We start from the raw sequence: 12,722 nt of genomic DNA, 5'->3' as shown, positions 1-12,722 counted from the left end.
ACTTCTTCCAGTTTTCTTTGTTCAGATCGGTTGGTGTGTCATTGCGTACATGCCGTTTAAGAAAAGTGTTGTAACCATTCTTGCTTTCTGCTTCAGTGCAGGGCCGAGGTGGGTGCAGCATGTCCGGCTCACTCAGACAGGCGTGGAGTGTGAGAGTCAAGATGACCAAGAATGACAGCAAGGTCTGAAGATGCTTGTATAAATGCAAAAAAAGTTCAATAAATCAGTCAATCAATAATAGTTATGTATTGTAGAAATGACAAATGTCCACTAACTTCGAAGCCAGCTTTGATCATTTAACTTATAAAAATTATCTTATGACACATAGCCTAAAGATCTATTCAATGCATGATTAGAAACAGCACATTACCATATTGTGAGAAGTGTACAGTCCCAACAGATGCAGACAGATCTTCACTTCTGCCAGATGATATGATCGCTTATATAGCTGGTGGTCTTGCATGAGACAGAGCAGATCAACAGGAAGTGGGACACCACCTTTCCTTTTATTAAGCATCTATATGAACTCTTTCAGTTCAATTCATTTGATATGTAATGCCTATATAAATGGTTTATTCAGTAGCCCTGTGCACACTACACATACAGTAACTTGAGACCTGATGTGATACAAGATGCTTCAAAATTCAATGATTAGCCTTTTGCTATAAGATGCATTGAACTTTCAGGTCTCACTATCAATATTTTGACATTAGTGAAAGTACTGCGTTCATTCTGATACGTATTGGAAGTTATAACATATGACAACAACAGTATTTAAATAAAGAACAAAAATCAGACATGGGGGATTACATATTTCATATCTGATGTAGTACACATTTATAACAGCTAATGCATTTAGCTTTTTGACTTCTTTGCTGAGTTACGTCTGTGTGTGGTTTATGTAGGACATCAGGAAGTGGGCAATTATTTTTCATCTGTGAAGCATCTTGTTTATTATACACTCTTAATTCATTTAAAATGTAATCTAGAGGTTTATATTTGACACATATAAACGTGTGTGCAGACTTATACACAAAACTAAATGGTAGTGATCAATGCGTTTTATAAATCATGGATAGTTATAACTGACCAATTTTATAATACAAATAATGGAATACGTAACATGACTTTGACCCATGGACATACTTGGCCACACAGACTTTTTTTCTTTTTAGGTGAACTTAGTCACAAGTTTCAAAGAGAGACCACAGGTGTCACCAGCCAAGATGTGGTTAGAAACTTGCAGCCCCACATGCACAGTTTATTTTTTATTTTTTACCAACTAAATTATAATTCTTTCCATCTAGTTCATATTTATATCATATTTATTATGCATTATTTCTTATTTTGCTGTTTTATCCTTGGTGTTCAGAGTTCTTTAAAAATGTCAGTCACAAACTGATTTTCTGTGCTAGTCTAATCCACAATTCAGTCTGCAACCGCATCAGTTCAAGCTCCGCTGCATGAATTTACATAACTGGTGATAAAGCTTAGAAAAGAAACAACATTTTTATGCTTTGTGTGATTTGTTTCTTCTTTGTTTTCCTGTTATTATCCTGTAATTATATGGGTTTATATTTCAACTTGGTTAAATATTTGTTTTAACATGTTTTACCGCTTCTTTTACAAACAAAAGCCACAATGCTTAAGTTTAAAGTGTGAAAAGAAGCTTAAAGATGGTTAGCAACTTCCTTCTGGACGAACTGCCAGCATTATTTTTCCCACAGCACACCTACCTATATAAACTTGAACCTGAGTCAAAGCACTGACAAACATCTGACTGGACACAAGGACTTTTCACATTATGGTAATATGTTTTTCATAATTGTCTTGTATGTCTGTTGTTTTTATGGTATTATTATTATTGCTGGTATATATTGTAAGAATGAATCTCTCCATTGTTGTTGAATTGTCATTTAGTAGTCATTAAAATAACCAATTTAAAGTTGTACTGTATTTTGAGTACATACATTTTAACGTTTTAATGCTGACAGAATCTATCAAATCTGCTTTATAAAATAATGACATTTTTTGCATTTACACAAACATCCTCAGATCCTAAAAATGCTGTCATTCGTGATCATCTTGACTGTGGTGCTCCACACTTGTCTGAGTGAGCTGGACATGTGGTACCCATCTCAGCCCTGCACTGAAGCAAAGAACCAGAATGCGTATGACACTTTCCTGAACCACCAGCTACATAAGGACACACCAAATGATCCACGCAAACTAAGAGAATGGCAGAAGTTCATTAACAAAATCAACACCTGGAACAGGCCGATTCAGTCATTCCTTCCCTTCAGAGAAGCAAGTGTGTTCATCAGGAGGAAGAATGTATGAAGGTAACTTCTGCATCAGCAAGAAGCCTTTCACATTTTTCACTGTTGAGATCAAAGATAAGAAGCAAGTCAAGAGAGTCAAGGTTCAGGAACAACATGTTATTCTTGGCTGTGATAAAATTAAAACTAAATGTCTACCTATTCATTTTGAGGCAAATATAAATGATGATATACCAGATAATATCAAACCGACTGCAGTGAAGCAATGGCAAATTCAAGCTTTATTACTTTTGAGGAACTGTTTCATGTCTAGACACATGACCTGCAGAATTCAGGTGTCTGGTGTTACTTTGTAGCTTTGCTTTGTGTCTTTCTATGTAACCAATGTTGAAACTACAGTAATGTGAGGATGTCTGCTGACATAGAATGCATTCTGTATGTATACAAACAAACACGTATATTGCTTTCTATGCTTTTGCTTCATTATTTCTTTCATTTAAATAAAAATTTAAATGCATAATAACATACGTGTCCTTCATGTTTTAAAATCTACCTTTCTCACATAATATTATACTTATAAATTATATTTTACCTCATTTAAATTCTTATATGGGTTACAGTAACGCGGGACGAAAGTAATGTTTACCTCGTAACCTGAGATAAGGGAACGAGCGTTGTGTAGTGAATTTTGCTTTCGCCAACCTAGGGAGGCGAAATACTTTAGTGATGGATACTCGCGTCACCAAGGATGTTACAAGAGTAATCAACAACTACTAAATGAATACCATAAATGAAATAGGAATAAAGTGCATAAGATGCATAAAATGCAAGTGATTATGTTGGGTGTTGCAATATCAGAGCTAGGTTATCTGGAAAGACAAACTGTTGCTACTAAATAAGGTAAGAAATAAGGTGAAGAACCCTATTATGCATCAAACAAATACATGAAAGATTTGCTATAAACTGCAATCAGCTATATAATATCTAATGTAAATTAGAAAAATCATATACTGATAATATACAACATGGCCAAGGTCTCAGGAAGAGGTTTGTATAAGTGTTATTTACGTTCTCTGTGGTTGAATGAGCAGTCTGATGGCGGTGACTTCATCCACTGGTTGTGCTGGAAACAATGCAGTGGGGAAAGGAGCAGGAATCTGTTTCGACAGCCTTGAACACGAAGTGCTGGAAGATGCTGATCTCCTGGAGCACCAAACGGTCCTAGAATCTGGAACACGCAGATGTGGCCCTCAGAACAGAGGTTGATCTGCTATCGTCTCACCCATGCAGGGCTCAGACTCAGAACAGAGGTTGATCTGCTATCGTCTCCCCCATGCAGGGTTCAGACTCAGAACGGGTTGTTTCTGTTAGTGTCTCTCCTTTTCGGGACTCAGACTCAGAACAAGGAGTGTCTTTTGGGAAGGTACCTTTATCATTTTCTGATGAGGAGGAGATTGCAATCTGGCGCTTCTCCATTTCCAGGCTGTGATTGGCTGTTTCCATCAGAGTGGGGGGACACGGTGTGGCCCACCCTTCTTTCCTCCTGTGGAACTTATTTGCATAGTCCAAACACACATTTAGAAAAGTGTCACTTAAGCTTTACCAATGTATTATTCACTTACCAAACCACAACCAGAATACCTTTGTCAATGTTACGAACACAATAAGTCCAAACATGATGGAAGAAGACTGAACTGTCATGCATGCATTCATTTGTCCATTAACAGCTGAGTTTGTGTAAGATGTTGCACTACACGTTACGGTCACTGAGAATACGTATGAGATGTGTGTGTTGTAGTTTGCATCAGTTTAAGGTTTGAGAACATAGTTATGAATGGATTTGGATGGAACTTTGTGATCTCTCTTTGTTTCACCCACTGCTGCTGCATCCAGAGGTCCTAAGGAATTTTTATGGCGGTCACAGGCCAAAACCTTAGGAATCAGTCTGTTGGTGGGTGAAGGGCAGAAACTGCATTTTGACCAATGAGAAGTCTTGCCCTTCCCGGGCATTGAACCAAAGGTCTTCTTCTTGTCCTCTAAGAGGTGTCTGGATGTTGTCCTGGCATCTTTATCTGATGGCGTTGGACAGTTTGCTTATGTTAGTCCACCAAGATCCAATCAAAATGTAGCAAACCTTTGTCCACTATTGTGGTCAGAGAGGGGCCCCGCCATAAACTGGGCGCTGGAATGTGCTGTCCACTACAGTTGTGTATGGGAAACTCCTGTTTACACTGATACTGAAACCTGATTTGTTCACGTTTGTGTAGCTGCACAAACCAATGGTGCTCTAGCCTGCCAGAATGGGCGGAGCCAACCCCTATATAAGTCGGCTCAGAGCGCCATTTCATCAGAATCATTCGACTGAAGCGACAGTCATCAATTCGCGTGCAGCTTGTAGCACGGCAAGTGACACAACGCTCGTTCCCTTATCTCAGGGAACCGAGGTTGCATCAGAAACCTGAGCGTTCCCTTTCGAATGTTCTCTCACGTTGTGTATGGGGAACGCATCCAATCACGCCGCGCTATGAGCGGATATAGAACTACCTTATCTCAGGGAACTGAGGTTACGTCAGTAACCTGAGCGTTCCCTTTCGAACGTTCTCTCACGTTGTGTATGGGGAACGCATCCAATCACACCATGCTACGAGCGGATATAGAACTACCCGCTCTGCGAGCCCAGTCTAGGAGCACTTAATTAAGGACTCCAAAGAACTAGGGATGGAACGATTACCGGTTTCATAATAAAATGCCCTGATGGTTAGTATTATCGTTTAAAATTAAATCGAGTACGGTCACCCTGTCTGCTGATCTTGCAAGAAGAAAGTCGCTGCAAAAGGGGGAAACGCATCAAATTTGCTCAGTCATCTTCGTGACCACCCACTGTTATATAGCGAATGCAAGGTAACTTTTACATCAATACCAAAACTAACTGGGCAAATAATTGGACAAAAAATATTGATTAGAGATGAAATATTTCGTTATCTCACTTGTTTAACGCAAAGCTTCCGCGAAGAAAAGTTCGCAGCAAGTGGCTTTGAGCCAAGACGAACAAACGTTCAAACTATAAGGTTGACATTTAAGGGATAATGTATTGTATATGCATAGTTAACTTATTACACAGATTTTTTTTGTTTACCTAAAATAATTAATATATAAATACGGGGATATGAAATATTGAATTGAGATTAATGTTTTGAAATCTTACCCGTTTATAAATCCATTATGAACAGTGTACAAAACAATCGTCAGGACAATATGATCACTACAGCAAAATTATAGTAGTATTAATACTAAATTCCTCTGATTTCATTTTCAATACAATCAAAAACTGAGACGCAAGACGGCAAGCTGCATTTGAATGAAACGAGAAAGCGCGTCTGCGCCTCCGCGGTGATACAAGAGACATGGGGCGAATTCCAAACAGAAGTGAGCATCCCTATGCCCTACTCCCTTCGAAGGGCAGAGCCCTTGAAGGGTGTTCTTTGAAGGGTGCAGGGCGTTTGAAACTCCCTTGGCGAAGGGAATGACTGACCAAATGTTACCTTGACAACGCTGCGCGTGCGTGCAGCATTCAGTACTCCATCAGTTGTTGCAAATAAATATTTATTATTATTATTATTATTTTATTCAAATATTGTCTAATTGTGTCTTATTTACTATTAAACGTTTTCAAACTAAACTTGCTTACACTACCGTCTTAAATCATATTTCTATCACTGACGAAAAATATGTTGTCTTACATTAAAATAGACAAATTTAATTAGCCTATTCTATTTATGTTTGTATGTGAACTCGAAATCAACCCCAACTTTGCTTTAAAAAACATCACAAGATCTCCTAACCGAAGATCACATGATCACAAACGCAAATCACATTGTATGTATATATATATATATATATGGCCAAAGAACATGAGCCAAACTGAGTCCCAAGCACTGCTGAGGACTACAGATATAACTATTTCCGCCCTCGGGAGGAAATAAGCAAAGTAAATAGACAAAATCCCTGCCTGCAAGTCTAAATTGTAGAATCTGGCAAAAGTGGACGGCGACGACCAGCTGGTGGCCGCACAAATAGCACTTATAGAAATTCCTCTGGACCACGCCCATGAGGAGGCCATTCCTCTGGTGGAGTGGGCCCTCACCCCTATGGGGCATTGCAAGCCTTCTGAGGCATAAGCCAAGGCTATAGCATCTACTATCCAGCGGGAAAGTCTTTGCTTCTTAACCGGCAGCCCATTACAGCGGCCTTCGAAGCAGACAAACAGCTGCTCTGAATGTCTGAAAAGACCAGAGCGTTCAATGTACACTCTAAGGGCCCTCACTGGGCAGAGTGGATTGGGACCCTGCTTGCCGTGATTGGGATTAGGCCAATATTGGAGAGGCCGCATGTGAAGCAGGCCTAGAGGAATCACAGAGGAGGCAGCCGCCATTAGGCCGAGCATTCTCTGGAAAGTCCTGAGGGACGCAAAGTCCCCGGCTTGAAAGATGCCACCAGTCTCTGAATCTTCAGGGACCGTTCCGGCGTAAGCCACGCCTGCATTTGGGTCGAGTCTATAACAGTCTCCAGAAAGACCACTCGCTGTCTGAGGAACAACTGACTCTTGTGTGGGTTGATTTTCAACCCGAGGCGCTCCAGATGGCTGATCAGCAGCGATCTGTGCACGATTAGTTCCCGTTCTGTTCTGGCTAAAACCAGCCAATCGTCGAGGTAATTGAGAACGTGGCTTCCCATCTGTCTCAGAGGGGAAAGAGCCACGTTGATGCACTTCGTAAAAGTGCAAGGGGACAGAGACAGTCCAAATGGTAGGACTGTGTACTGATAGGCCACTCCCTCGAACGCGAATCTCAAGAATGGTCTGTGGTGGGGGGTTATGTGGATGTGAAAGTACACATCTTTCAGGTCCACTGTCAGAAACCAGTCCTCGGGACAAACCTGCACGTTAACCAAGTTAACATTCTGAATGGCCGTCTCATAAGAGAGCGATTCAGAAGTCTGAGATCTAGAATTGGTCTCAACCCGCCATCTTTTTTTAGGCACGAGGAAGTAATGGCTTAAAAAGCCTGACTCGTTGTTCGCTAGAGGTACCGCTTCCACGGCACCTTTTGCAAGCAATGTTTGTACTTCGGACCGGAGAACGTGAGCCCTGTTGCCCGGGACCGAAGTGTGAATAATGCCTCTGAACGGAGGCAGCCTGCGAGCAAACTGAAGCGAGTAACCTCGTTTTACTGGTCAAATCGCTGACGGCGTTTTTTCAGGAACCACTCGTCGAGCAGGCCATGGGCGTGCTCAACCAGGGCCGAACACTCCAAGCCGATATCCTCCACCCCCTTAGAAAGAACGTGGATCAGATCGCTGTCCGCATTCGGCCGTGCTGAGCGAGAAGAGGGCGGGGCGTCACTATCTTCGCCAGAACACCCCCACTCTTCTGTATCCGACGCTGTCAAAGATAAGATCTCTTCCTCCGAGGCGCCGAAGGAAATCAAGCCACTCGCAGAAGAAGGGCATTGATCTTCCTGCGAGAAGAACACCGGCGACTCGGTGAGGGCGGGGCATGTGGGCGCCGAGCCGACGTGACATCGCTCGAACCCACTGTGAGAACCCCGCTGCGCCGCTGTTTTTTTCTTTTGGGGAGAGAGGACATGGGAGAGTAGGGTTGGGCCGACAGACATCACGATGTTAAGCTGACATCGTGATTGCCCCCACCCCCCTCTCCCGCAATCCACCGCATCCCAGTTCCGTCTTCAGAAAGGAAATGAAGTGTACCACGGAAATCCTAAAGGGAATAAATAGCCTACGAGATGAGGATAAAAAAAAAGTTTCAATACTTTTTCTCACACTTTTTATCCTTTCAACTACAAAGTTCATCAAGTTTTATTCTTGTTTTCACACTTCTTAGTTCATCTAATTTACACTGCCCCAAAGTTCTTTTACTTCTCAACTCACTTTGCTCTAAAACACTCTTCTCTTCACATTTCTTCTCAATTTTCTTCCTCTGTACTTAAATTAAACCAACAATCAAAGGGGTCATGTCGTGAGATATTTAGAAAGCGTGCAATATAATATAAAAATAATGTCACTTTTAGTTTGCAAAAATTTCTCCCCACTTTACAGTTATGCTGTAATGGAGATTTTGAATAAAAATGACATTTTCCACACTAAGTTACAGTATAACAATATTTAATGTGTGTTTTTTTTATTTTCAACCAAACAACATACAAGGCAGCAACCAGTGGCTTTAACGTGATTTGTTTTAAAGTTAAGTTGCAACGGGTCTTCTTGAATTGTAGACCTTCACACCATTTTGCACAGATGAACGTGCATGTTTGGTCAGGAGAGCTCCAGTGGTCTGCTTCTCTCCACATAGATCTCTGTTCAGGAAACAACAATCAGTTGGGGGTCATGCCTGTAATTTTTTTGTAAACTTATTTTTAAAACTTAATGTATGGTCTATGTCAGCAAATCAAAAATGCAGATTCAAAGAGTTCTAGCGTCAATAAACTTACTGTATGTAGGGTTCAATGTCATCTTGTGTCCATTTTTCTCTCAGGCTGAAGAGGCTGTTGAATCGCTCCAATGTATCCTCAGGCAGATCTTCTATCCGCAGCAGTGAGATGGTCTCTGGTTTAGAGCTTCGATCTAACAGAGCTAAACCCTGAATAACACAAAACATGAATATAATACTGCATTCCAGGAGTGAGAAATCGTGACAAAAATATCAAGATTTTCTGAGATAGTTGAATTAAATTATATTTTGCAGAGTATGTTTTTGTGCAGGTACCTTACCGTGGCTGGTTAAAGCCTATCAGCTGACTCCTGAAGCTCTTAAAGGGGTCATATGATGTTGCTAAAAAGAACACTATTTGGTGTATTTGGTGTAATGAAATGTGTTTATGCGGTTTAAGGTTAAAAAAACACATTTTCCACATACTGTACATTATTGTTTCTCCTCTATGCCCCGCCTTTCTGAAACGCATCGATTTTTACAAAGCTCATCGGTCTGAAAAGCAAGGTGTGCTGTGATTGGCCAGCTGTCCAGTGCGTTATGATTGGCTAGCTGTCCAGTGCGTTATGATTGGCTGAATACCTCAAGCGTGTGACGGAAATTCGTGATGTAGGTATGTGGGGGCGTGTTAGAACGAGCCGTTTTAGGTAGGCGTGGCTGACTCTTAACTTTTATAAAGAATATCTCTTTGGATTTGAGACTTTAGTCTTTGCAACTTTACAGATCTTCTTTATGCACCAAGAGCTTGTAACACTCCAAAGAGAAAGGAAAAATTGAAATCGCATCATTTGACCCCTTTAATATTCGGTGTGGTGATTAGTTCATAGCAGTGATGGAAAGGGACAATATTTGCCAACTTAAATTTATTTCCAGGGGCATTTTGATCTATTTAAGTAAGGACAGTTTTATCTATATAAGGCCAAGGTAACACAGAAGCTGCATCAGAAGTGGCATTAATACATTTACAATACAAATTTTAAATGTGAAATTACTTTTTTTTTTCTTTACATACGAAACTAAAACCACCAGTAGGTGGCAGCAAGTTACTGTCTCAATGAGTTAGTTGAGTGAGTGATTCATTCATTCAACCAACTCCTTCAAATGGCTGATCCATTCAGGAATGAAGCATGTGACTGTCTTTACTGAATGGGTTAATCATTAATTAAACTCACTGGTTCAAAATGCAGATTCATTCAGTAACACATTGCCACTGTGTGCTGCTCGGAGATTAACAACAGTTCTGCTGTGGTTTAATTAAGAAATTTTCGACCATGAAATGGAACAAAAACAGTCTAAAATCACTTGTTTGTTTACTGAACTTATTGATTATATCATATACAGTGGTGTGAAAAAGTGTTGGCCCCCTTCCTGATTTCTTATTTTTTTGCATGTTTGTCACACTTTAATGTTTCAGATCATCAAACTAATTTAAATATTAGTAAAAGATAACACAAGTGAACACAACATGCAGTTTTTAAATGAAGGTTTTTATTATTAAGGGAAAACAAAACCCAAAACTACATGGCCCTGTGTGAAAAAGTGTTTGCCCCCTAAACCTAATAACTGGTTGGGCCACCCTTAGCAGCAACAACTGCAATCAAGCGTTTGCGATAACTTGCAATGAGTCTGTTACAGCGCTGTGGAGGAATTTTGGTCCACTCATCTATGCAGAATTGTTGTAATTCAGCCACATTGGAGGGTTTTAGAGCATGAACCGCCTGTTTAAGGTCATGCCACAGCATCTCAATAGGATTCAGGTCAGGACTTTGACTAGGCCACTCCAAAGTCTTCATTTTGTTTTTCATCAGCCATTCAGAGGTGGACTTGCTGGTGTGTTTTGGATCATTGTCCTGCTGCAGAACCCAAGTTCGCTTCAGCTTGAGGTCACGAACAGATGGCCGGACATTCTCCTTCAGGATTTTTTGGTAAACAGCAGAATTCATGGTTCCATTTATCACAGCAAGTCTTCCAGGTCCTGAAGCAGCAAAACAGCCCCAGACCATCACACTACCACCACCATATTTTACTGTTGGTATGATGTTCTTTTTCTGAAATGCAGTGTTACTTTTACGCCAGACGTAATGGGACACACACCTTCCAAAAAGTTCAACTTTTGTCTCGTCAGTCCACAGAGTATTTTCCCAAAAGTCTTGGGGATCATCAAGATGTTTTCTGGCAAAACTGAGACGAGCCTTTGTTCTTTTTGCTCAGCAGCGGTTTTCGTCTTGGAACTCTGCCATGCAGACCATTTTTGCCCAGTCTCTTTCTTATGGTGGAGTCATGAACACTGACCTTAACTGAGGCAAGTGAGGCCTGCAGTTCTTTGGATGTTGTTGTGGGGTCTTTTGTGACCTCTTGGATGAGTCGTCGCTGTGCTCTTGGGGTAATTTTGGTCGGCCGGCCACTCCTGGGAAGGTTCTCCACTGTTCCATGTTTTTGCCATTTGTGAATAATGGCTCTCACTGTGGTTCGCTGGAGTCCCAAAGCTTTAGAAATGGCTTTATAACCTTTTCCAGACTGATAGATCTCAATTACTTTCTTTCTCATTTGTTTCTGAATTTCTTTGGATCTCGGCATGATGTCTAGCTTTTGAGGATCTTTTGGTCTACTTCACTTTGTCAGGCAGGTCCTATTTAAGAGATTTCTTGATTGCGAACAGGTGTGGCAGTAATCAGGCCTGGGTGTGGCTAGAGAAATTGAACTCAGGTGTGATAAACCACAGTTTTAACAGGGGGGCAAACACTTCTTCACACAGGGCCATGTAGTTTTGGATTTTGTTTTCCCTTAATAATAAAAACCTTCATTTAAAAACTGCATGTTGTGTTCACTTGTGTTATCTTTTACTAATATTTAAATTTGTTTGATGATCTGAAACATTAAAGTGTGACAAACATGCAAAAAAAATAAGAAATGTGCGTAGAGGGTTTATATATATATATATATATATATATATATATATATAAATAACTACATCATATGAAATAAATATAAAACAAAAACTCATTAGGGCAAAAATGCCTGTGTATATCTTGAATATGATGAACTGGGTTACTAAACTAAACTACTCACCCGGAGCTGATCCAGTCTAGCGCTCATTCCCTCAGGAACGCTCTGCTGCCAAACCTCCTGGAACTCTGACAGATTGAACTTCACAGCGTTTTGCAAGAGCAGCTGAGCTGTGGCTCTACATACTTTGTCCTCATCCAGTGCATATATCACCTGTCCATCTAAAAGGAATGTATAAATACGAACATGTGAATGAAAAAAAAAAAAAAAACAGGGTCCTTTATCCATCAAATTTATAATGCAGTGATTATAAAAAAAAACTAACCTTCATTACTGTAGCGTCTTCCGTAACAGTTCAGACAGTGTTCTATCATGGCTCTGATTAAACAACAAGTCAAATGTAGAGCGTTAAAAAAAAAAAAAAAGCTTTTTTCGATGATCTGCTGTTTTCTCTATTCATAATTCTCTAATATTTCATCATAACTCACTTTGGCTCAAGGGATCCTAGTTCTTCCAGACAAACACTGAAAGGAACTTTGCTGAAAGACCAAGACTCTGAGTCCACCAGCTGGGTCACATGACCCAGGAGCTTCATCTCATAATCAAAATCCAGGATCCTCCAAAATCCTACAAACACAGGTCTGAGTTTAAAGGGTTAGTTCACCCAAAAATGAAAATTCTGTCATTAATTACTCACCCTCTTGTCGTTTCAAACCCGTAAGACCTTTGTTCATCTTCGGAACACAAATTAAGATATTTTTGATGGAATCTGAGAGCTGTCTGACCCTGCATAGGCAGCAATACAACTGAAATGTTCCCAAGTCCAGAAACGTAGCAAGGAGATCGGTAAAATAATCCATGTGACATCAGTGGTTCAACCGTAATTTTACGAAGCTATGAGAATACTTTTTGTGTGCAAAAGAAAAAAAAAA

The 12,722-nt window shown here is 40.4% G+C and overlaps 1 protein-coding gene across 1 annotated transcript in view; it reads right to left on the bottom strand.

The window, feature by feature from the left end:
- Positions 1-8,433: 8,433 nt before the first annotated feature.
- Positions 8,434-12,722, bottom strand: part of LOC107743187 (sister chromatid cohesion protein DCC1) — a 6,452-nt gene continuing 2,163 nt past the window's right edge. The window contains exons 5-9 of the mRNA XM_016556329.1: positions 12,279-12,417; positions 12,116-12,168; positions 11,854-12,011; positions 8,786-8,934; positions 8,434-8,650 (exon numbers count right to left, since the gene is read on the bottom strand). Of these exons, the coding sequence (XP_016411815.1) occupies positions 8,539-8,650; positions 8,786-8,934; positions 11,854-12,011; positions 12,116-12,168; positions 12,279-12,417 (611 nt within the window). The 3' untranslated portion in view covers positions 8,434-8,538. The remainder of the gene's footprint in view (positions 8,651-8,785; positions 8,935-11,853; positions 12,012-12,115; positions 12,169-12,278; positions 12,418-12,722) is intronic.

This window comes from Sinocyclocheilus rhinocerous, unplaced genomic scaffold (assembly GCF_001515625.1).
Source record: "Sinocyclocheilus rhinocerous isolate Xijiao unplaced genomic scaffold, SAMN03320098_v1.1 scaffold946, whole genome shotgun sequence".
Classification (NCBI taxonomy): Eukaryota; Metazoa; Chordata; class Actinopteri; order Cypriniformes; family Cyprinidae; genus Sinocyclocheilus; species Sinocyclocheilus rhinocerous.
Note: the sequence above shows the minus strand (reverse complement) of the source record. Positions and strands in the feature narration are given on the sequence as shown.